Below are 26,309 nucleotides of genomic sequence, written 5' to 3'. Positions count from 1 at the left end.
ACGCGAATTCGCGTCTGACGCCCGAGTTGAAAAATTTGAACTTTGGCGTAAATTCGCGCCGCGTTAACCAATCAGGAGCCTGCTTGCTGCTGTGGCGGCAGGCCCGCTCGGAGTCACTCATTCAAAATGGAGGAACGACTGATATTATCAGTGAGCAGTCACCCAGAGATTTATGACACAAGTTCATACTTCAGACAGGAATAAAAAGGAGCTCGCTTGGAAGAGTGTCGGTGAGGAGATTGGGCTACCTGGTAAGTTGTAAATACACATTTCACTTTTAAATCACGTACACGTTTATCGACCCGCGGCCTTCCCGCGACGCTGACTCCTACGCCGCTGTTCTGCTCTCCAGAGCAAATACAAAGTGGTAGCTCTCTCGATGAACGCACGATCAACATCAGCCATCTTGCAAACAGACAACCGCCTAGCACTTGCCCCTCCCACTCGCCTCGGACGCGCGTCAATTTCGCTTCAAACTCTTGTTTTTTACGCGCGTCTATTTCGCTTTAGACGCGCGAATGCATTCAAAATGTTCAAGCGGCAAACTAGACGCGGTAGACGCGAATTTGACGCTCTATTCGCGTTTGGTGTGAACGCAGCAGGGGTTAGCAGTGTTTCTCAACCAGGGGCCCTAATGGTCCTTGACATAATGCCAGGGGGGTCTTATAAAATTTCTGAATATGAATATTTGTATATTTTGACATTTGACATGTTCCCATAAAAGAAGAAGATAATATATGCATAATATAACTGACAATATCACTGAATATTGGACAAGTCAACTACGTAGTGGTAAATTATACTTGACTGCATTTGGTCGTCACAAAGACATTAATGATACCAATGAGACAACATTATTCTGGGGTCCTTGAGGACGGTTCTAAATATGACGGGGGTCCATTACTCAAAAAAAGGTTGAGATTCACTGGGTTATTGTTACAATACAGAAGGGTCGGAGACAAAGGATCACAGGTAATGGGTGTTTATTGAACAACCAGCAGAGACAATAGGAATGCAGGTGAGTAAACGGTTACAATGCAGGTGAATGGTGACTAGTAGATTAGTGATATTTTCCTTTGTGTTGCAGTGATGGTGAGCTGGGATGGCTGATGAATGGCTGGCGAAGCAGAGCAGAGAAGACACTGGATAACTCGCAAGAAGACGGGAGACTTGAAACACGCTGAAGACAGGTAAGTGGTATACGGAGTCCTTGAGGTAAGCATGAAGGTAAGTCTTGATGCGAACGAGACCGGACAGTGACTAAGTGTGTGAGTGTCTTTAACTGGTAACTGACTGGAGTGTTGATTGAGTGCATGTGCGTGTGATCAGTACTCTGGTGAGGGACTGCGCTGTGATTGGGTGATGTTGGAGCCTGGCGTGTCTGTGGCAGTTATAGCTGCGCTCCCTGATTTTATCCATGCTAGGCTGCATGAATGGGCAGACGGCAGAGCGTTCTTGCCCAGAACATAACCATCCAAACTGTATGCTAATTATCAATGTGGCTGTGACAGAAGTATTGCAATGTTAATATTACACCGTGTTCCAAGTTATTATGCAAGTGACATATCAGTAAGATTTCAGCACAATGAACTTTCACATTTTAGTTTTTCTAAGAAAATGTTTGTTTGTTTATTTATCCATGTCTTTTTAGATAACTGGTATCAATCTCAGACAAACAATTTGCCAGGTCTATGGAAACCCTACTTAGAGGTTGTTCCACATTATTAAGCAAGTCACAGTTCTTATGCAATATGGGAGGAAGAAAGATCTTTCTGAAGATGAAAAGCAAGATTTGTGATTTGTCAAACAACAGACATAATGGTAAGAAGGTTTTATAAGAAGGTATTATATGGACTTTGTCTTTGCACTTACTGTGTGGAGGATCACCCATGCTCCGTCTTCGTCTTGGTCCTTTCTCCTTCTTATCCGATATAGCTGTTGATTAATCGCAAGATGAGTTTCAAAAACTGCTTTCATTGGTGCTGAAAAAATATCAACCTTTTGAACCTTCCTTGACATTCCAGCTTAAGTTTGAAGGGAGTAAAGCCTCTAAAGACACGCAACTTTGCCAAAGAAGACCTTTTTACTTTAAATATCTAAATTCATTTAAAAGCAGTGTCACCATATCATGACACTGAATACCAAGAATTTGAATGACTATAATGTGACAAGTCGAGTGCGAATATATAAAATCAGAGAAAATCATGTACAGGTGGGTGGCGGGCAGGTGATTTTTTTTAAAGCGGTTTCGGGTGATGTTTGAGCTGATCTGCACATCACTAGTGTGTACATAAACTTAATTTCATTATTTTATATGACAAAATTAATGAATGGCTTTGACATACACAATATTTTAGTTTATCTTTTATGTTTTTAAATGAGATTTGATAAATTTATATAAAAAGATTTTTCTTAAAAAGTCATGTTATAATGTGCCTCACTTTATAACATTTCTTTTTCTTTCTAATGGTTAAATAACAAAAAATGCATACACAAGCTCCAACTACATGTCTTTAGCCTACACTATGTGCAAAACAACAAAAAACCTTGTGCCGATCTCTCTCCCAATGGAAGCACAATGCAAAGGAAGTGGTAGCCTATAAGCCCCACTGTTTTCATGTAGTTTGGAATACCAAATTTAAACCTTGTACTAGCCATGTTATTATTATTATTATTATTATTATTATTATTTGCATTTTTATGCCATATCAGCATCAAGGCTATTTACATGGCAAACACAGGACGCTTGACACAAGAGACATAATAAGGAGGAACTTTTTCTATCAATAAAAAACCCCACCTTTCTACATGTAACATATATGCATTAAAGTTACAAGTTACAATGAGGTAGAAAAAAAATGTTTTAAAAGCTTTTACACCATTGCTTACGTGCTTATTTATACATGTTGGATCATACTCACGATTTTGAGCCGCCATTTTAAAGTTCCAGGCTCGCAAAAAAAAAAAAAAAAAAAAAGTGAAAGTATTTGTGGTTTTCTGCTGTCAGGGTTACAGCGCCATCTGGTGACGGCGCACGGTCCTTGTCTTGTTACTCAGATCCACAAATCACTGACTGATTTAATTCCATCTTCTGTCTTAACAATATTGTTAAGACAGAAGATGGAGTTAGTTAAACCACACACACACACACAAGATATATATATATATAAGGGCCGATTCAACATCAACACCTAAAGGAACAATCATGCATGCGTGAACATGAATTAGTTCCTGGAGCTGATAGTTACTGGAAACAACTAACGGCCGTCAGGCTCAACTAAACCTCATCACGCTGTTAATATGAGGCTGGATGTGTATGTGTGTGTGTGTGATCACCGTTAGACAAACTCAGAAGAGGAAGAGAAGTTTAACGTGAGTCCTCCTGACTTTAAACAGGAACTCGGCTCTGAAACGCTGCCAGCTTACTTCTGTATCTGACTGAACATCTTTATGATTGTGTGTGAAAACAAACAGGCTAAATGGATTCCAGCTGATCACCTTGTTCAGGTGTCTTCAGCTGATGAATTCAGGCCAGTGAACATCCAGAAATTATTCTACAGACTAGAGTCTTTTACTTTGGTAAATCCTGATTTAGCAGTTCTCTGATTTACATCCAAAATCAATATGTTTTCAATGCTATCAAAATAATTCTGTTTTTCCTTGGCATACTGAAGTTACAGCTAACAAAAAATGTGCTAAGAAAGTTTTGCTAACTTTCTCTGAAAATCAGAATGTTTAAAAAAAATCTTGGTTATGCTAGCATTAAACATTTAGAGAAGACTGTAAACCCCAACACTCAAAATAATTATTTAGTTTGAGTAGGACAAACTTAAATTAAACATTAGTTCAGTCAAATCAACAGTATATTTAGCACTTTCTCTTTCATGTTCACAGAACTGATATATTTTAAGTAAACTGAACTGTTTCATTGTTATGAGTTTTATTAATGTATTTCTTTTAATTTAGACAAACTTGAGTTTGTCTAAAATTGGTCTGGGATTTCTATTTCCCAGCATGTTTTGCCCATTGACACAAGAAAGGGAGAGTAAATGCTAAAATTAAGTGTTATAGAATGTTCTTTTTTTTTGTGCAAGATTATTGTTAAGTGGGAGATTTAGTAGTGATTAATGTTTTGTTATGCTAATGTAGAAGAGTTTCTGTGGGTTTTTAGAGAGTTACCATCATGGTGACAAGTGGTTCATGTGGCTTGAGAGCAAGTATGTTAAATGCTTTTTATTGCTGCACTCTTTCAACAAGTGCTATATCATGCTATTGTTAACATATTAGGAAGTTAACATTTTCTGAATTAACATGTTATAGCTAGCTAAGTGTACACTAATTAAAATGTGTTTTCTGTCCTTTTTTTTTTTTTTTTTTGGAATGAAAAATAATCACATAATTTCACATAATCTAACTTGAAAATAACCATTTAGTTTCTAGTTTTAAAGAACTGTCATTAGAATCACACTATAAATGCACTTCAAAACTGATGAAGACCATCATAAGATCTTTATTCCACTTGTAATCAGTGTCTTACAGATGAAAGACAAAATGTTGTCAAGAAAAAAAAAATTTTTATTAGCAGATTTACAGACTGCAATCTGTCAGCTTTTATAACACGCAATCTATCTGCCACACATCCAGTTGCATGCTTTACAGCCCCAAAGGACCTTTGGCCCCTCCAATGTTCCCCCATAACATTAATGAATCGCTCAGATCTTCTAGCACATTCTGTGAGTGGCAGAAATAGAGACATATTGGACAGAAACAACCAATCGGTTGTTTGAAACCAGGAGGATTGAGGTTTATGGGACTTTTCTTCTGAGATATTTGGATTTAACTCAAAGTAGGCAGTAACTGTTGGACCTGCTTTAAATTAATTGATATGGTCAGTAGATGTCGTCTCTGATCAAACACAAAGCAGAAACTAGAGTGTTGAAGGTTTTTTTCCTCAGATCAGGTTGATGCTGGTTGTTCATTAACGCGCAGACACACCTGAGCGCGCATTTCCCCTTCAGGTTCCTGTAAAAACACAAATGCAGAAAAATCTCGCTGCAGTCGGTGTAGGATGTTTTTTCAGAGACATCATGTGATCTGTGTGTATGTGGTTGTTGATCGGACATCTCTGGTGGAATTAATCAGGAGTTATGGGCTTCAGGAATGACTGTGGCATTAAACTGAGCGGCGTCATTTGAAGGACACTCACTGTGGACGGGATGTTGGGTTTGTTCTGGTTCTGGTTCGGCTCTGTGCTCTGCGTCTCTGGGTTTGACGTGTTGAGCTGCAGAAACTCCTCCGTCACGTTAAATGTGGTTCTGCTGGAGGATGAAGATTCGCCCTGGAGCCTGAAGTTTGTGAAGGACGTGGTGGAAATGGCTGTCGAAGTGGAGAATAAAAAAAACCAGGATGTAGGTGAGGCAGCTGATTATTCAAACAAAGAATGTTAAGTCCTGAAAATCAAAAATAAAGTACAAGTGGGACAGTCACAGACTAGTCAATTTATTACATTTTTTATTTTATAAAGAATAGAATAGCGTTCATATTTCAGTCGAACCGCACCAGATTCATTTGGAAGCGAACCTGAACCCATCTTTTCAGAGGTCTTGGTCCACTTCTTTGGCCATTCGAACCAGGGTTCGAATGGCAGCATTCACACTTATTCCAATGAACTGCAATAACAGAGCAAATGCACCATTGTTTTCGTTTTTTTTTTTTTTTTTTTTTTTTTTTAATCAAACCAAACCTGCCAAGTGTGAACAAACCATAACTTATATGGGGTATATTTAGTCAAGACTAACTTGACTGATTCCTAACCTACACTCTTATAAATTAAGGTTCCAAAAGGGGGTGTTTGCAGAGTTTTTGGCAACCCTGCTCTGGGTCAAAATTGGACAAACCGTTGGGTTAAATATTTGACCCATAATGCTGGGTTGTTTTATTAAACTAAACTTTTCATCAAAAATTACTATATTGCTAGCTTAAAATTAACCCAAAATATGCTGAAAATTAAAAACGCACACAGAATTAGGCTACTTGAGTAACGTCACAGGCAACAGTAATTATCAAAAGGTGAACATTTATTAATAAGCAAGAACACCCATGAATGCACAAAAATATAGGCAAGAGAAAGCAACATGTACATGTGTATGTGAGTGAAAAAGTGCAGAAAAAAATTACAACAGAAATTGCTTTTTTTAAAAAGCAATTTTTAATTTTAATTAAAAGTTTTTTAATTACTTTTACATTTAATAATTTACTATATCATTTAATATTTATATTTAATAATGCAGTATGTCCAAAATTTGCTGCAGCCCGTTTTCAAAGTTTTCTCTCCTCTCCACTTCGCTTCTATTTTCCACATATATTCCTATCGTAAGCACAGCGGTGTGTTGTGGAAATCTGAGCCAGTGATGTGCCGTTGTTCGGCGTGAGAGCCGCGAACCTCATACCGCTGCTCCGCGTTTCTCATAACTGAAAGATATTGTGGCAGGCTCCTTATAACCTGAACATAAGCAAACAGAACAGAGTTCTGAGAACATTGGCCTGTTGCATGAAGCTAGTTGAACAAACTCTGAGTTTCAGAGTAGGTTTTGAGTTGACAAATCCAGATAAATCCAACCTGGTTTAGATCAGGATCAACTGTTGCACAACGCTCGGTATAAACTTGCTCTGTCAACTCAGGTTTAATCCAGTTTAAAGCGCTTGCACCTGAAAGAGTGACACGTGCGGCAAACAGCCAATCACACGGAACAAGGAGAACGTCAGTTTGATTCACTTCTCGCGAGAGACTCGCGCAATTCATGTCTCTTCCGAAGATTAAGAGATCGTTATGAAAAATATAAAATTAAACACATTTACAAAGCAGGAATAAACACTGATGCAGTGAAAGTTTGAGAAGGCAGCTGAAAGAAAATATCTGACTATATCAATGCATGTGAATCAAACAAATAGACCAAATAATTAGCCTAATATAGTTTCACAAATAGCTCAAAAGAATACATGTAAGATTAATCTGTTTAAAAGCTTTATATATTATGCATGTATTATATTTATTTTAATTTAAAAGCAAAGTTTAATATTGTCAATTAATATAATAGGCCTAATTATTTGAATATGTCATATAAATTATTCATAGTTTTAATTTATTTTATATAAATATAATAAATAATTAGCAGCAAAATATGAGCAATTTTGTCTCTAAAAGGTTTTCATTGTAAACTGCTTTAATTTGGAGCAAGAGATACAGGGGGAGTGGCTTTATTGCATCATATACATGTCACTTAAAGGCCAGAACACACCAAACCAATGCCGACGAACTAGACGAAAGCAGACTGTGGGGTTGGCTCACGTCGGCAGCGTCTGGGTCCAAATTTGCCCTGATACACCAAACCAACGTTAAACAGCCGACGGCCAAGTAGCGCAAGTTCTGCGCCTGTGTGAGATTAAATGCCTTTCCGTACCAGCAGGTGGCAGTAGCTGAACAGCCAATCAGAATGATCAGATGGCCCGACGGACCGACGAGCTCCAACGGCAATTCATTTTGAATCGGCCGGAAAAAAACTTTAAAAAACTTAATCGGCCAACGAACAAAAACTGCTTGACGGCCGACCGTCGGCTTGGTGTGTTCCTGCCTTTACTCACAGCTGATTGGTCGAGTTTGGGTTTGTGATCTCTAACCCAGAATAAAACCTGCTCCGGAGCAGTTTAGCCATGTAGCGTAAGTTACCATGGCAATGAACCCCGCTAAAAACCAATCCACCTTCATGAGCCTGAAAAACCAGAGTTTGCTCAAACTAATCTTGAACTTACCTGGGTAGAAACTGAAACCAGCTTTGTGCAACAGGCCACATATTTTACCGAAGTAGAGCACCAGTTCAGCAGTACTGAGATATGCTCTCTCCTGACGAGGATGCAAAAAGACCGCACAAACCCAAGTTTGCTGTAGTAACGGTTGTTGTTGGAGGGCAGGGGAGAACGGTGCTGGTTAACCCAATGGCTGGTTTACACAAAAACTATTTAACAATAGAAAAAACAACCCAACAAAATGACCCAACAGTCTCAACCCAGCGTTTTCTAGAGTGCATAAAATAAGTATTTAGATTTTCCAAAACAACCTTTTAGTTAACAGTTCTTAAAATAACCTTTTTTTTCTTGGTGTAAAGAATAATATGTTTCCACTTTGAAGAACCTTTTGTGCATTGGAAACCTTTAACCTTTAATATCCTTTTTCATTGAACCATCAATGCCAATAAAGAACCTTTATTTTTAAGAGTGCACTAGTTAAGTGCCCAATAAAGAAATACAATCTATTTAAAGTCCATGCTAATAGAGGCATGAAGTCAGATTGAGAAGAAAACAAACACCAGAGGAGGTTGACCTGATGTTGAATAAAGTTAATGATTCAAACATGGTGGTTCGTTGTTCTTGTAGGCCTAGACTTCCAGATCAAGGTGCTGTTCAGTGGGTTCAACACGACGCATTACCGGCGCAGGGGTTGCGGCAGCAGTACGTGCGAGGCTGTGGAGATCCTCAAATCACTTTATGTGAGTTCTGCTTCACTGCCATCAGCTCAAAGGACGATTGAAGGACGTTCAGGTTTATTAAAACTGTCTGTCCTCAGGCACGCTGGTTATGGCACTTCATTATGGTGAAGATTTAAACCAGTGTGGGTTAAACCCTGCAGTGCTGATTAACAGTTAAATGTAATGCTGTTTCCTGTTTGTTTTGTCCATTAGAACAAGAGTGAACTCGGATGTGTGATGTTGGGCCCGTCCTGCACATATGCGACATTTCAACTGGTGGAGTAAGTTAAACTGAAACAATCAACAAACTGAATTTATCAATAGACTGATTTTAACTGTTATCTCAAGTATTACATAAAGTGGGGGCAGTCGTGACCTAATGGTTAGAGAGTCAGACTTCTCAATACCAGCAGGAAATGACTGAGGTGCCCTTGAATGGGTTAAATGTAGAGTATAGGTTACCATACTTGGCCTTCACATGTCACTTTCACTTTCAGAATGTGATTATAGTCCTGCAAAAGTAGACCACTAGTATATTTTCATTACTAAAAGCCTTTGCTACCAGGAAATATAACCATAAAGTTTTAATAGGTTAATCATTAACTCTACACTCTACAAAATGCTGGGATATAAACAACCCAAATTTGGGCTGAAAATGGACAAACCCAGCTATTGGATCGTTTTAACCCAGTGTTTGGGTTAAATGTTTGCCCAAAATGCTGCGCAGTGTTATTTAAGACTAAGACTTCTTTATTGTCATTGCACCAAATTTCAATGACCCGTCTGTCTGTCAGTCAGGAGGTCGGTCTGACGCTGACTATCCCCATCATCTCAGCTGGGAGTTTCGGTCTTTCCTGCGACTACAAGGAGAAACTGACCCGGCTGCTTCCTCCGGCACGCAAAATCTCTGAATTCTTTGTCCACTTCTGGCACGAGCATTTCAAAAATGTGAAACCGCAGTGGAAAACAGCGTATATCTATAAAAAACCCAACAACACAGAGGAATGCTTCTGGTATGCTCAATAACATACACAAATGACAACACGACACAACAGACACACTCCGAGACGTCCGTCTGTTTGTCCATCAGGTACATCAATGCACTGGAGGCTCCGTCCGCTCTCTTCTCCTCCAACATATCCAGAGAGATGCTGAGGAACCAAGGGGATCTGAAGAAAGCTCTGGAAGATAAGAACCGACACAGCAACAGTGAGTAAACATCACATGACCCATCTATCTATCTATCTATCTATCTATCTATCTATCTATCTATCTATCTATCTATCTATCTATCTATCTATCTATCTATCTATCTATCTATCTATCTATCTATCTATCTATCTATCTATCTATCTATCTGTCTGTCTGTCTGTCTACCTACCCATCTACCTATCCATCTATCTACTTACCCATCTATCTACCTATCCATCTATCTACCCATTTATCTACTTACCCATCTATCTATCTATCTATCTATCTATCTATCTATCTATCTATCTATCTATCTATCTATCTATCTATCTATCTATCTATCTATCTACCCATCTACCTATCCATCTATCTACTTACCCATCTATCTACCTACCCATCTACCCATCTATCTATCTATCTATCTATCTATCTATCTATCTATCTATCTATCTATCTATCTATCTATCTATCTATCTATCTATCTATCTATCTATCTATCTATCTATCTATCTATCTATCTATCTATCTATCTATCTATCTATCTACCTACATACCCATCTACCTGCCCATATATCTACCCATCTATCTGCTTACCCATCTATCTACCTACCTATCTATCTATCTATCTATCTATCTATCTATCTATCTATCTATCTATCTATCTATCTATCTATCTATCTATCTATCTATCTATCTATCTACCCATCTACCTACATACCCATCTACCTGCCCATATATCTACCCATCTATCTGCTTACCCATCTATCTACCTACCTAGTAGGGGTGTAACAGTACACAAATATAAAAGTTTGATATTGAAGTCACGGTTCGGAACAAGTTCAGTACAGCAGGGGGAGAAAAACAAATATAAAATTGCTTTTTTTAAAAAAAAAATTTATTAAACCGTGGTTTATTGAACAAATTGTGCCTTTCTCTTTATATAAATTAAATCATAATTCACATTTTTATGGATACAAAATATCTATCTCAGCTAATGCTGTAAACTATATAGGGAGCCCTTTCTTGCACATTACTATAATATTAAAGATTACAATTAACAAAAGAGCCCAAACTATTAAATTCAGTTGCTATTTATTTTTAGAGATAATTATCAACACTCAAATAATACACACACACACACACACACAAAAAGTAAATTGTATATAAGGTAGTTTTTGCATTAACTTCTAAAACTAATTATAAAATTATTTTTCAATTATTTTTGTACTCTGCCCCCTTCTGGATTGTGTGGATTGTGACTGTATTTGTCATCTGACTGTATGAACCGAGCCGTGATGGTTCGGGATGAATATATGTACCATTACACCCCTGCTGCCCATCTACCCATCCATCCATCCATAAAATTTATAAACATTTATTTTTTCTCTGTTGTCATAGCAGTAAACTCTTTGCATCCATGTTTTGATTCACAGTTTTTGTCCTGTGTGGGACTCCAGACGACGTTCTCTCCGCTAAGAACAACATCAACATTCCTCCAAATGTGGTCTTCGTCCTGATCGACCTGTACAAGTAAGTCTGTGATTCCCATAATAATCCTGTTTCAGATAACATGACTGTGGCTTGCGCTGACCGTGACGTGTCTTTCAGTGAGGGTTATCACACCAACGCGTCCAGCTTCGATCACATGAGAAACGTGCTGGTGGTCACCATGCACAGCAACAGGAGCTACTCCAACCACTCGGCCTGGCAGACCAACGGAACGGTAGAGCGTCATCTTCACACTTCTCTCAGTCCGTCTTTCCCTCATTCGTTTTCTTTGCATTGAGGTTCATGTTAAAGTATCAGTTGATGTAGTTCATTATATGCTTCAAGCTTCTTCTTTTTTTAAATAAATGACGGACCAGCAAACCTCAGTTTCCTCCCGTCCTGCAGGCGCTGAACGATTATGTGGTGGGTTATCATGATGCCGTGGTTCTCTTCGGCAAAACGATGAGAGACAATCTGCTGGCGATGAAGAACCAGCCATTCAGCGAGAGCAGCGGCATCATTGAACATCACTTCAGGAACACGACGTTCGAAGGCAAGAGCTGAAAAAACAACACCACACTGGATCAGCACTCATTGTTTTGAAAGTTAATATGATAGATATGATGTGTGTGTGTTCAGGTGTGGGCGGACACTATGAATTAGACGCCAGTGGAGACAGAGATCTCAATCTGTCTGTGGTTTACACATCCAGCTCAAACAAAGTGAGTCTGTGTGTTCTTCTTCTTCTGGGGTCATGAAGATTGAACAATGTATTGTAAGGCTGTTGCATTTTGGCACAGATCAATTCAATAACTTGTTCACTCATAATAACACTCAAAAGACGCTCATCTGTTACCCTGGACCACAAAACCACTGATAAGACGCACACTCATTGCTACAATATTTGTAGCAATAGCCAACAATACATTTAATTAATTATTTAAAAATAAATAATTAATATTACTGAATAAATAAATAAATATATAGATAAATGAATAGATTAAAAAAGTTATAATAATTATAGTTAAAATAAATAAATAATACATACAAGGGGGGTAATAATTTGGCAGGAGGTTGAAATTTGACACAACACTGGAAAATTCCGCCAATGGCGGGGAAAGAGTTAAAGGGTTAGTTCACCCAAAAATGAAAATTCTGTCATTAATTACTCACCCTCATGTCGTTCTCCACCCCTAAGACTTTTGTTCATCTTCAGAACACTAACAATATTTTTGATGAAATCCGATGGCTCGGTGAGGCCTGCATTGCCAGCAATGGTACCTCCCTCAAGATCCATAAAGGTACTAAAAACATATTTAAATCAGTTCATGTGACTACAGTGGTTTAATCTTAATATTATAAAGCAACGAGTATTTTTTGTGCACCAAAAAAAAAAAAAAAAATGACTTTTTAACAATCTAGTGATGGCCAATTTCAAAACCCTGCTTCATGAAGCTTCAGAGCTTTAGGATTCAAATCAGTGGTTCGGAGCACAAAAGTCACATGATTTCAGCAGTTTGGCAGTTTGACACGCGATCTGAATCACTGATTCGAAACAAAAGATTCGTAACGCCCCTAACGCTCCTATTAAGGTAGAACCACTGCAGTCACATGAACTGTTTTAAATATGTTTTTAGTACCTTTATGGATCTTGAAAGAGGAAGTAACATTGTTGTCTATGCAGGCCTCACTGAGCCATCAGATTTTATCAAACATATCTTAATTTGTATTCTGAAGATGAATGAAGGTCTTACTGGTGTAGAGCAACATGAGGGTAAGTAATAAATGACATTATTTTCATTTTTGGGTGAACTAACCCTTGAAATATCCTGTTTTACATCAGATTACAGAAGTAAAATTGGTTTATTTGACTATCATTGTTCACCTCTTTCTTTTTAGCTTTGAAAAGTCCTTGCTTTCTTTCTCATTTATAAAATAAATTTAAAATTTGCATATATATATATATATATATATATATATATATATATATATATATATATATATATATATATATAATTTAATGATGTAATAATGATTGATTTAATGACATAATTAAGTAAAATAATTTATCAAATAAAATTATATATACAATTTTTCCATATGGTTTATGAGTTCCATATGAGTTGATGAAAAGCTAATTAAATCATGAAAATGTAAAATTAAAAATGATTTCCATCAAATAATGTTTTTATCAAATAATTCTAAAACAAAAATCACCCACTAATATATGTATATCTTGTGTTTGTCAGTATAAGACTCTGTTCGTCTACAGCACGTCTCAGAACGAAACAAAGGTGAAAGACACGAATCCTGACCTGTATTGGGACAGATCGCAACTGCCCAGCGACAGACCCGATCATGGTAACTGGCTCGCATTCTCTTATAAAGCATCATGTGACAGATGACATCATTCTAACATGTGTTTTTCAGGTATAGAGGTTCAGCACATCATCATGATCGTCCTCGGGCTCAGTGTGGTGATGGCCACAGCCGTCGCTTTCATCTTGTACAGGTAAAAGACACATAAAGTCAAAGTTTATTTATATAGCACCATTTAAACAGCAGCAGCTGAACAATGTGCTTTACACTACATCATAAGACATAAAAACAAAACATAAATACAAGAAATAAGAAATTACATAAATATAAACATCCAAACGGGCCACATTTCACCCCAAACATACACACACACTATAATATGCTGCTATATTCCATATAACTCCATACAAAAGACAGAATTAGATAGGCCTGTGAAAAAAAAAAAAAAAGCTTAAAGTGTTAATGGTGTAAAAATGACAAATTTTACCTCTTCCCAACAGGGAAAACCACCAACAATCAGGAATGCATGATTATATGGTGTCATGGATTTGCAATCAAAAAATCTCATTATAATGGAAGTCAATGAGGCAAAAAACAGCCACAAACTGTAAATGAGGGAGAAAAAAATAAAATCTGATGCTGCACAAAAACTAACAATGCATCAAAACCAGTGTTGTTACTAATCTTTCACGTGTCCAAGACTGTGATAAAAGGTAAAAAAATATCCAGTCCACAATCACTGGATTTTTTAACATTTAAACATTATATTTTAACATTTAGTAGTTTTGATCAGGACTGAGGTTGATTAACAGATTTATGCAAAAAAAAAGAAAAAAAAAAGAAAAAATATTTATCTGATACATTTTTACAGCAGTTTAATTTAGTGGATGTTTTCATCCCGAACATAATGAAAGGGTAGTAAATTTGAACAATACACAAGGTATAAAAATATAAACCACAAATATATAAAAATGAAGAAAAAAAATAAAGAATCATTATTTTTTTTATCACATTTCATAAATAAAATATATTATTTAAAATAATATTATTATATTATTATTATGAAAATAATGTAGAAAATGCAAAGAATCTTAATGGTCATAAAAACAGGCTTCATTGAGATGATACAAAATATAATTTCTTCTCTTTTTCTTTTGATTTTGGGGTGAAACTGCGGTCATTTCCAGCTGTATCTCTCATGATGAGGACAAGTGTGAGTTTTGAGGCATTTAGTGGGTTCAGACACGCATGTGTTTGTGTTTTCAGGCAGAACAGACGAGTGCGTTTCGATCAGAAGAAATGGTCTCACATCGCCCCATCGCTCATCACACCGCTGGACGACAAAGAGAGAAACCACTTCAGTCTGAGAGTAAAACCGTCCTTCTGTCCATCTGTCTGTCATTACATGTGCAGATGATCTGTGTTCCTCTCAGTGTGACGCTGTCTGTGTGTGTCGTAGATCGATGAGGATAAGAAGGGCGACAACAGCGTCCAGATACACAAGGGCCGATACGACAAGAAGGTCTGTGTGTCCCGTCACACGTTGTGTGTGTGTGTGTTTGTATTGTGTGTATAATGAATGTTTACAAGCATGTTTGTGTTTCTGCAGCCCGTCATTCTGAAGGAGCTGAGAAACACCGACGGAAACTTCTCTGAGGATCAACGAATCGAGCTCAACTCTGTAAAAACCTGTCAAACATGTGACACCCTCAAATCAAAAGAAAAGAAAATTATTATATTTTTGTTTCACAGCAAAATCCCTAAGTTAAATCAACTCTGCTCAGATTACATATGGTCCCTCTCTATATAGTGTTAAAGTAACACTGAAGCAGAGTTAAAGTTAATGAGATAATTAAGTGATTAATTAAGTTATGATTGAGCATTAGTGATGAACACCTGCTGTTAACAAGCAGAATCACTGAAGAGAAACACAAGAACTACAAATGACTTCAGCCACAGTCTTAGATGAAATCAACTGAAGATAAAAGACATTACATCTCTGAGGATCTGATTAAACAAACAGCATATTATCTCATTAACTTTAACTCTGCTTCAGTGTTATTTTAACTCTATGTAGAGAGAGACCAAATGTTCTCAGAGTTCTGGGGATTTTGCTGTGTTTAAGCAAATTAATATATTATTTTTATCATAACAGGGTAAAAAACTGAAGTGTTCAGCATTCAAAACAGTCACAATTGATAAAATAATGATAAATATTAAGTAATCATGTAAAATCCATTTGGAATATAAAATTTAAAAATACATTTAAAAGACAAAATAATAATAATAATTAGGGATGCACGATATATCGGACACCATTTTGGTATCGGCCGATATATGTTCATTTTTAATGTTATTGTTATCGGCCAGATAGGAAAATATGGCTGATATATTAAAGCAGAACTAAGTAACTTTTTTTTTACCTTCATAAATGGTTTTCTAAGTCCTTACGATGGTTAATTGACCTATAGTGGTGTGTTTGAGGTGAGCACTAACCCCCTTTGGCACGTCTACGCCAGAATACAGCACTTGCAAGTTGAGCTTCGCCGACCCGACACAATCTCACCCCATGTTCACATTCATGCGAGAGTGACAAAATGCTTTACGGTCATTCAAAAACAATGTATATATTATGACTTTATAAGACAATTTCGAAAATTACCCACCTCCATCGAGTGTACTGTATTTGCAAATTACCCACCTCCTCTTTCCTGTACTGTATTTGCAAAACTACTGCACTGGTGAGCGTTGTAGTCGTTGCAGTCCAGAGCTGCGCTTGGAGTATTTATGACAGTGTGATTCACTGAAGGAACCTGTAGAGGGAGCTTCGCAAATCTTACTGAGTTCTGCTTTAAAGCTCATAAATTATGTATTATTTCCTTTAGCTGAGACACTTCAGATGTGCAGTCTTCACAATGATGGTTTTTAATTGCTTGAAATATGACTGAAATCAAGGAAAATACAGTTAAATTAATGCTGATTTAAATAAAATGATATTATTGTGGTACAGTAACGAGAATCTAATTAGAATTAAACAAAAAAAAAAAAAAATCATCCTGAAAGTGTGATGAAAATTACAGCACAGTGCAAACAAAATGTTAATTGTGTTAAAAACATGCAAAATTTTCTTCATTTAGAATGTAATTTCTTTACATAATATACAATTAAAAAAAAAAAATGATCATGGTACTTTTTTTTTTTTAATTTATGCTAATTCAAGTTCAAATATAAATTACTGCTCTAGAATGAGTAATAATGAGTTAAGTGTCATGAAAATGATCATAATTATAATATAAATTTGAATTATTATGAAGCCCCAAGGTAATCCACTTCGTGGGTTTGTGAGTTGATCAAGAGCTAATAATTATTTGAATCATAAAAATTTAAAATTAAAGAAAAACTAAGTCAAATTAATAGGATTATTGAAGTTTTTAATATTTTCAATATTTTATGTTCTAGTGTGTTTTTAGTTGTGTTTTTGTCATTTATATTAATTCTTTTTTTTTTTTATATATATATCTGTAATACATATTTTCTTCTTTCTCTTTGAAGGTGAAGTGTGTCATGAACATTTTTCTGTGAAATTGACCTGGTTATTGTGTTGTTTTCTGAAGACTGTAACTAACCTCTCTCTCTCTGTCGGTCAGTTGTTGCGTATCGATTATTATAACCTGACCAAGTTCTACGGGACGGTGAAGTTCGAGTGTGGTGTGTTCGGGGTGTTTGAGTTCTGCGAGAGAGGATCACTGCGGGTAAAAGCGTCTCTCTGTTCACACTCGTAAATCACAGGACAAACAACCCCTTCATCATCATCATTGTCACATGACTCTTGTGTGTCTGTTTGTTCCGTCAGTCCGTGCTGAACGATAAGATCTCATATCCCGATGAGAGTTTTATGGATCTGGAGTTCAAGATCTCCGTCATGTACGACATTGCAAAGGTGTGTGTGTGTGTGTGTGTTTCATCATGTACACAGTAGACGCTGCTTTTTACTGCTCCGTCTATAAAAATGTACTTGTTCACTCGTTAATGGTTTTATGATGGATCACAGATGGAAACATAAACCTCCTCACGTCACGAATGACTTCTGCTGTAAACAGAAGTGTAGATCTGAACCATAGAAAGGTCCATTTAGAGGTCACGCATGTCGTTTCTTTTTCCAGACAGACCGAATATTTTAATATATTTCTATATCTAACTATATATCAGGGTTATCATCGTTACCTTTTGTGTTGGATTTTCCCCTACGCACCTAACTTAAAGGGTTAGTTCACCAAAAAATGAAAATAATGTCATTTATTACTCACCCTCATGCCGTTTCACACCTGTAAGACCTTCGTTCATCTTCAGAACACAAATTAAGATATTTTTGATAAAATCCGATGGCTCCATGAGGCCTCCATAGGGAGCAATGACATTTCCTCTCTCAAGATCCATTAATGTACTAAAAACATATTTAAATCAGTTCATGTGAGTACAGTGGTTCAATATTAATATTATAAGCAACGCGAATATTTTTTTATAAATTTAAAAAAAAAAAAACAATGACTTATATAGTGATGGCCAATTTTCAAAACACTAATTCAGGAAGCTTCGGAGCGTTATGAATCTTTTGTGTCGAATCATGATTCGGATCACATGTCAAACCGCCAAACTGCTGAAATCATGTGACTTTGGCACTCTGAACAGCTGATTCGATACGCTGATTCATTTATGCTCTGAAGCTTCCTGAAGCAGTGTTTTGAAATCGGCCATCACTAAATAAGTCTTTTTTTTTTTTTTTTTGGCGCACCAAAAATATTCTCGTCGCTTTATAATATTAATATTGAACCACTGTACTCACATGAACTGATTTAGATATGATTTAAGTACATTAATGGATTTGTGGGCGTCCATATGGAAAGATGAACATGACGGCACATGCTAGATGAGTTAAATAAACTCCACAGCAACTACATAAATTTATCCACTAACCGTTCACTAACCATGTCCAGTTTCATTCTAAAAGTTGTAACTTCTTCCTGAGTCTCTCCATCAGTGTCGACTCTGGTTTGATCAATGTAAGGCTGAACACCGTTACTGACAATCCTCATTTTAGCTGCGTGAGATTCTCCAGCTTTGTTGTTGTTGAGCAGTTCAATAAATCAGTAGATTCAATTTTCAGAAATACAATAATGATTTTAGGACACACATGGGCTTCTGTATGTTTGGAAGTTGTTATTTTTGTGCTTCTGTTTTGACCTTTGCCCTCTGCTGACATCACGTCTCTGTGTCATCAGGGCATGTCGTACCTGCACTCCAGTAACGTCGGCGTTCACGGCCGGCTGAAATCCACCAACTGCGTGGTGGACAATCGCATGGTGGTGAAGATCACCGACTTCGGCTGTAACACCATCCTCATGCCCGGGAAAGGTCAGTGAACATGTCAAAATATTCCTCATTTGATTAATTCATACACAGAATAAAGGGGCGGGCCTGGTTGAGTTAGTTAGTAGTGTGTTGAAACTGGCGATTATGGTAAGGGGCGGGACATTTCCCAAAAACACTCAAAGCACTTTACCAATCACAACACACTGCTCCAGCCATCCAATCAGAGCACACTGTGCTTTTCAGAAGGAGGGGCTTCATAGAGACAGGAACTAAACAGAGCGTTACTGACAGACTGGAAAGAGAGGTGCTGCAACAATGGAGAATATGGGGAAAAAATTGAACTTTCAAGTAGAAAACCTGTTCCAGTAGAGCCCAAAAACATCAAGACTTTGAAAAATAAATAGGTCATCTTTAACATAAAGCTGTTTTTCAGATAGTTTGTGGAGGGTCAGTTTAACATTCATTCTCTTTAAGTCATTGAAAACATGTCAAGAAAATAACCAAAGTCTTTCTCTGTGTCAGACCTGTGGACGGCGCCGGAGCACATGCGTGTTCAGGGAATTTCTCAGAAGGGGGACGTCTACAGTTTTGCAATCATCTCGCAGGAGATCATCCTCAGGAAGAGCACGTTTCACACCAGCTATTGCTCCGACACGGCAGGTACAAAGAGAGATCGGAGATATTTAGATTACCTTATACATGTGGATACTAAATATTATGCATTTAGCAGATGCCATAATAAAATTATATATAATTTTACTGTGTGAGTTTGTGGGATGTGGGTTGATAAAAAGCTAATAATCAAATAATACAAAAAATTAGTAAGTACAAAACAATGAGGGATGCACAATACAATCGGCCACCATATCAGTATCGGCCTATATATGTTCATTTTTATTGTTATCGTTATCGGCCAGATACGAAAATTTGGCCGATATATTAAAGCCGATAAATAATGGATTATTTCCTTTAGCTGAGATACTTCAGATGCACAATGTCCACCATTATGGTTTTGAATTGCTTGAAATATGATTGAAATCACTTCAAAAATAAAATACAGTTAAGTGCGAAGTCCAGCGCAAGTCTGTCATATAGGCTACAGAATATGATAATAAGGACATTATAATTGTGTGCTTGGGACATGGCTTTTAATGGTGAAACTCTTTAAAAATGATATAAAAATTTTTTATTTAGATTTATCAGCAAATATATTGGTTATCGGCTTTCAAATATAAAGAATTTTCGGTTATCGGTATCGACCAAAATTTTCATATCGGTGCATCCCTAAAAACAACCAAAATAAGACACAGACTAAGAAAAATACATATTTTATTTGTTTGCCTACATGTCATGTGACCATTATTCAATGTCCTTCATGGAATGTGAATGTTTATTAAATTATTAATCTTAACAAACATTCACATGTTCTATAAAACACATCTGTTTCTCACTCATTCTTGCATTTGTGCTGTTCTCTTCTAGAGAAAATCTATTGTGTTCAGTATCCACGGGGTCCGAACGTCTTCCGACCGGATCTGAGTTTTGAGTCCGTTGGAGAAACTGAAGCAGAGGTACCTTTATCAAAGATTTTACAATATATACTACAAAAAACAGTTCATTTGTGTTACTAAGAATGGGAGAAACTGGAACACCCAGATATTGCACTTCTAGCAAGGGAAGTCCCGCCTTCTAAATAAAAGAGCCAATCATGTCACTGCGGCTGCTGTTCGAAGCACCAGTTATCAGGACAACAGTTCTTTTTTGTTCTTCGCTTAGGGGGAAAAAAGACGTTTAAAATACTGGAGCAGTGATATACTGTTAGCGAACATCCCGACACTGAGAGCGAAGTTTAGATAAATATGTAAAAAAATATCAATAACAAAATAAACTCAGTGGTGAAAATGACAGTGGTGAGAAAATAGCAGTTAAGAAAGCATCTGATCATTGCGAAGTGGATATGTTTGCATCAGCTCTTCAATTCAGCACTCCAGTTACGTCATGTTTATTTATTTATAACACTTTATACTATAGATTGCTTTAAAGCAGCAGATTTACAGTATTAAACATGAAAAAAAAGGTCTAGAATTACAACTTCATTTTCTACTATAAAGCGGCATTTTGTACACCTCAACGGACTCAACAGAAGAAATTAACTGAAGATTTCCATCTCAAAAAAAGGCGGAGCCTCAGAGCCACACCCACCTGTTGCATCATCGTCATGGGAAAATTAAAGTTTGAAGGTGTTTACCAGCCAGAGTAAACATTTCCAGAAAGTTCACTTTGGCAAGCCATTTCGAACTCCTCAAACGAACAACAAAAGAACTTGATTTTATTCGTAATGACTTTACACAAGTTTTTTCTTTGATTTCCCAAGTATATTTGGGCCTGTAGGACTGCACACGCACATTGGCTGGATGAACCTAAAATAAATGTTTTTTAATGCTATTGGTGCATAAGAAACAACTTTTATGAAATGGTTAATGTTGGATTGTATTGCTGATTTGAAATATGTTAGCAAAATGTGAAATATACACTTGTATATGTAAAAAACAACATTTATATTTGTAGCTGTTTGTGCTGATCAAGAGCTGCTGGGAGGAGGATCCAGAGAAGCGTCCGGACTTTAAGCGGATTGAGGGCGCTCTGGGGAAGATCTTCAGGTGCGTGAGTGATGTCAGCCGGACGCTTGCATTTCATGGAGTCATGAGCACATACTGACGTGCTGCTGTGTGTTTCCGCAGTAACTTTCACAACCAGGCCAACGCCAGCTACATGGACAACCTGATCCGCCGGCTGCAGATGTACTCCAGGAACCTGGAGCACCTGGTGGAGGAGCGAACGGCTCTGTACAAGGCCGAGAGAGACCGAGCTGATCAGCTCAACTTCATGCTGCTGCCGGGGTCAGACACACATACACACTTCATGTACAGCTAAGTTCCACTGAGAACACCCTAGCAACTGCTTAGCAACACCCTTGCAATCACTCAGAAGATCTTATCAACTGTCTAGCAACATATTAGCAATCATCCAGGGTATTCTAGCAACTGCCTAGCAATCACAAATGCCCTAGCAACTGGATAGCGATGCCATAGAAATTGACTAGCAATCATGTAGTGATACCCTAGCTACTGCCTAGAAACACACCCAGCAACCACCCAAGACACACTAGCAACTGTCAAACAAACTGCAACAAAATAGCACTGTTTAGCAACCTCATAGTGATGTTGTAGAAACTGCCTAGCAGTCACATTGAAATGCCCTAGCAAGTGCCTAGCAACCACATAGCAATGCGCTAGGAACTTCCTAGCAAAGTCATAGCAATGCCCTAGTAACTGCCTAGCAACACAACAGCAACCACCCCTAGTACCATAGCAACTGCCAAGCAACCACCTAGCAACACCCTTGCAACCACCCAGACATTCATAGTAACTGCCTATCAACATATTAGCAGTCTTCCAGGATATTCTAGAAACTGCCATGCAGTCACAAAGCAATGCCCTAGCAACTGTATAACAATGCCATAGAAATTGACTTGCAATCACATAGCGATGCCCTAGAAACTGCATAGCAACACCCTAGCAACAACCCATGACACACTAGCAACTGCCTAGAAACAAAATAGCAATGTCCTAACAACTGTCCAGCAACCTCATAGTGATGTGGTAGAAACTGCCTAGCAGCCACATAGAAATGCCCTAGCAACTGCCTAGTGATCTCATAGCAATGCCCTAGTAACTGCCAAGCAATACCCCAGCAACCACCCAGAATACCATAGCATCTGCCAAGCAACCACATAGAAATGCCCTAACAAGTGCCTAGCAACCACATAGCAATACCCTAGCAACCACCCAGAATACCATAGCATCTGCCAAGCAACCACATAGCAACTGCCAAGCATCACCCTTGAAACCACCCAGACAATCCTAGTAACTGTCTATCATCATAATAACAATCGTCCACGATAATTTAGCAATTGCCTAGCAGTCACAAAGAAATGCCTTAGCAACTGCTTTGCGATGCCATAGAAATTGACAACATAAGCAATCATCCAGGATTTTCTAGTAACTGTATAGCAATCACATAGCAATGTCCTAACAACTGCCTAGCAACACCCTAGAAACCACCCATGACACACTAGCAAATGACTAGCAACAAAATAGCAATGTCCTAACAACTGCCCAGCTGCTTCATAGCGATGTCCTAGAAACTGCTTAGCAATCACATATAAATACGCTAGTAACTGCCTAACAACCACATAGCAATGCCCTAGCAACTTTCTAGCAAACTCATAGCGATGCCCTAGCAACTGCCTTGCAACCACCCATACATTCCGAGTAACTGCCTATCAACATATTAGCAACTGCCTAGCAACCACATATCAATGCCCTAGCAACTGCCTAGCAACCACATAGCAACTGCTGGGCATCAATCAGGTGTCCCTGGGTGAGCAGCAGAAGTGATTTAACTGATTTAACATGATAAACAGTCTCAAACCCGAGTGCTTGTGTTCTGAGCATCAGATGTGCGTCTCTCACACAGGCCGGTGGTGCGTTCGCTGAAGGAGACGGGTCGTGTGGAGCCGGAGCTGTACGACGAGGTCACCATCTACTTCAGCGACATTGTGTGCTTCACGACCCTCTGCCATCACAGCACGCCCATGGAGGTGGTGGACATGCTGAACGACATCTACAAGAACTTCGACAGCATCCTCGACCACCATGACGTCTACAAGGTATCATATTGATTTTTTTAAATTGTTTAATTCAATCATTTTTAAATAACTGTTTTAATATAAAAAAATGAAAGGCAGAATGTGATTAAATAGCCAGAATTTGCGGTTGTGTTCAGGTGGAGACGATTGGTGACGCGTACATGGTGGCGTCCGGTCTGCCGAAACGCAACGGGAACAGACACGCGGTGGACATCTGTCTTATGGCTCTGGACATCCTGGAGTTCATGGGGACGTTCCAGCTGAGACACCTGCCGGGAATCCCACTGTGGATCCGTATCGGGATCCATTCAGGTACAGAAACACGGGAAGAAGAAAACTGAGATGATGTTATAGAGGAAACTTTATTCATGCAACATGTTGTGGCAGCGCCACCTACTGGTCATAATGCATAAATTAGCCAAAAATCATTCAAATATCAAGTTCTTGAACCAATTTGCAAATCTTTTCTTATACATTTTGCTAAATAGACAAGATTATAATGTGCAGATGGTGTAATAACTTACTGACTCTTATGCATGTGCGCGTGTAGGTCCATGTGCGGCTGGTGTGGTGGGTAACAAGATGCCGCGTTACTGTCTGTTTGGGGATACGGTCAACACAGCGTCACGGATGGAGTCTACAGGCCTGCGTAAGACACAAACACACACATTCACACACACACAAATACAAAAACACACTATTCAGTGAAGCAGCTGATGTGTTTTCCAGCTCTGAGGATTCACGTGAGCGAGTCGACCATCCAGATCCTGCAGCGAACCGACTGTCAGTTTGAGTGCGAGCGCCGAGGAGAAACGTACCTGAAGGTGAGAGGAAAGATGCCAGCCACTTAGTTTCTATCTAATCGCAGGCTCTTATTTCAGTTTCCGTCCAGTCACTGGCTCTTATTTGAGTCCCTTCAGCCAATCAGTCTGTTGAAGAAGAGTTCACAGTAACAGCAGAGACTCACAATGTGTGTGTTTGTGTTTCAGGGTAAAGGGAAGGAGATGACTTACTGGTTGACTGGAGTCACCGGGCAGAAATACAACCTGCCGACACCACCAACAGCGTAAGACCGCCAACACTCATGTCCTGCAATCATAAAATACTCAGAGAATACACCAGTAGAACACATACATATGCTGAATTTGTATGGGGGGGGGGGGGGGGGGTAAATTATCAGGAAATTTTTATTTGAAAGTGAACTAATCCTTTAATCGTCCCTTATGTAGGATTACGTTAAAGGTCATTGGGGTCAGATAGACCCCAAACTTTTACAGAGCGATTGCATAAGGAAATACACATTTTTTTATATAATAAACTATATATAATTTTTTTATGCATTTATGCTGTTTTTGTGAATATTTGGTGGTTTTTTTTTTTTTTTAACCTATTTACTACACGATTACTTAACTACAAAAATAAATTGGCTTATGAAAATTTTTTTTTTAATGGACAAATCACTTTAATGATGAACTTTAATTAAATCTAAATTGTATTTGGACATTGCTCTATGTGTTAGGGATAGAATACTGCTATCTACAGGTTTGTGGAAAAATTATGGTTAAAGAAAGAAAGTGCAACGACCACATATATCCAGTAGAGGTCAATAGGGATTTAGTTTTCACTTCATCTTTATGATATATATTGTGAATATATATTTAAACATTCTAAAAAACTTTCAAAATCTGTATTTTTGTTTTTATTATACCATATCGAGCCCAGATTTTTTGTGTGTGTTTAGATCATTTAGGAAAAGTCACAGAGTCTCAAGAGATGAAGGGAAGCCTTTTTAAAAACGAAGGAATCTTTCAATGGGGTCAGCTGGACCCCAAGGACTGATTAAGGGTTAAAAATATTTATTTAATGTTAACTTTAAAGTTCTTTTGAACCCCCTGCTGTTAAAGATCACTGATGTTCACACACATTGAATCTTTCTGTGTGCGATTTGATCCCCAGAGAGAATTTCCAGCGTCTGCAGCAGGATCTGGCCGAGAGGATCGTCTCCACGTTAAACAAGCGCGGGAACGAGCGGCGGAAAACTCTCTCCACGCGGCAGCGGCGAACACAGAGACACAGCAGCGACGGGCAGCTCGAATACCTGCACCTGACCGACCCCGCAACATACCTGTAGAAAACACACACACCTACCTGCATGTATTTAAATATATGAAGTGTTGCTCATAGTGTTTCAGTGTTCCTGTTTGATCATTTATTCAGTAATTTAATCATTCTGAAACGGTTGTTTCTAAGATGAATGATGTATGTAATGTGCAATATGATTTCATAACAACTGTTTCTGACTCATTAAGAGAACCAACTGTGTTTTATTTAGATGGTTTATTGCTTAACTTGCTTATTAATAAAACAACAGAGGCGGAAAAAAAAAAATCATACGTCTGTTTTTTTATGCATTTATGCACTAAAGCAACTTACGACAGAAGAGCATAAGCAATTAGTCACAGAGCCAAATGTTTATGAACAAATATGACTCTCATTGGTGTGCTGGAAATCTCCCAAAATATACACAAAAGACAATATTCATCTTTTTAAAAATCGTGATGATGAATCCGTTTCCATGTGAAGTTCTCTGAAGCCTGACAAGATCTTACAGCTGCACACACGAGCTGAAATCCTCGAGACTCCACTTCTGATTTCATGTGGTCTGCAGTGATTATGAATAAACTGGATTCATGTCAAGAGCTCAACTG

The 26,309-nt window shown here is 37.9% G+C and overlaps 1 protein-coding gene and 1 long non-coding RNA gene across 2 annotated transcripts; one reads left to right on the top strand and one right to left on the bottom strand.

Annotated features, from left to right (window-relative positions):
- Positions 1 to 905: 905 nt before the first annotated feature.
- LOC137017145 (uncharacterized) lies at positions 906 to 3,037 on the bottom strand. Its single transcript, XR_010894563.1, has 3 exons — positions 2,922 to 3,037; positions 1,873 to 1,935; positions 906 to 1,772 (listed from the first exon to the last, which is right to left on the bottom strand). It is a non-coding gene; the product is annotated as an uncharacterized lncRNA (long non-coding RNA).
- Positions 3,038 to 4,732: 1,695 nt separating this feature from the next.
- Positions 4,733 to 26,297, top strand: gucy2ca (guanylate cyclase 2Ca). The gene is made up of 27 exons (XM_067381097.1): positions 4,733 to 5,412; positions 8,431 to 8,543; positions 8,736 to 8,803; positions 9,317 to 9,535; positions 9,613 to 9,731; positions 11,147 to 11,243; positions 11,322 to 11,436; positions 11,607 to 11,754; positions 11,841 to 11,923; positions 13,451 to 13,562; positions 13,632 to 13,713; positions 14,787 to 14,889; positions 14,980 to 15,042; positions 15,130 to 15,201; positions 17,168 to 17,272; positions 17,374 to 17,460; positions 18,800 to 18,932; positions 19,413 to 19,550; positions 20,373 to 20,461; positions 21,459 to 21,550; positions 21,632 to 21,790; positions 23,430 to 23,622; positions 23,739 to 23,913; positions 24,152 to 24,250; positions 24,331 to 24,425; positions 24,591 to 24,667; positions 25,558 to 26,297. Exons 1-27 carry the CDS (start codon positions 5,217 to 5,219, stop codon positions 25,730 to 25,732), a joined length of 3,207 nt encoding a protein of 1,068 aa, XP_067237198.1. The 5' UTR covers positions 4,733 to 5,216; the 3' UTR covers positions 25,733 to 26,297.
- Positions 26,298 to 26,309: the final 12 nt, after the last annotated feature.

Source organism: Chanodichthys erythropterus, chromosome 3, assembly GCF_024489055.1.
Source record: "Chanodichthys erythropterus isolate Z2021 chromosome 3, ASM2448905v1, whole genome shotgun sequence".
Classification (NCBI taxonomy): Eukaryota; Metazoa; Chordata; class Actinopteri; order Cypriniformes; family Xenocyprididae; genus Chanodichthys; species Chanodichthys erythropterus.
This window is presented reverse-complemented; position numbering and strand designations above follow the sequence as displayed.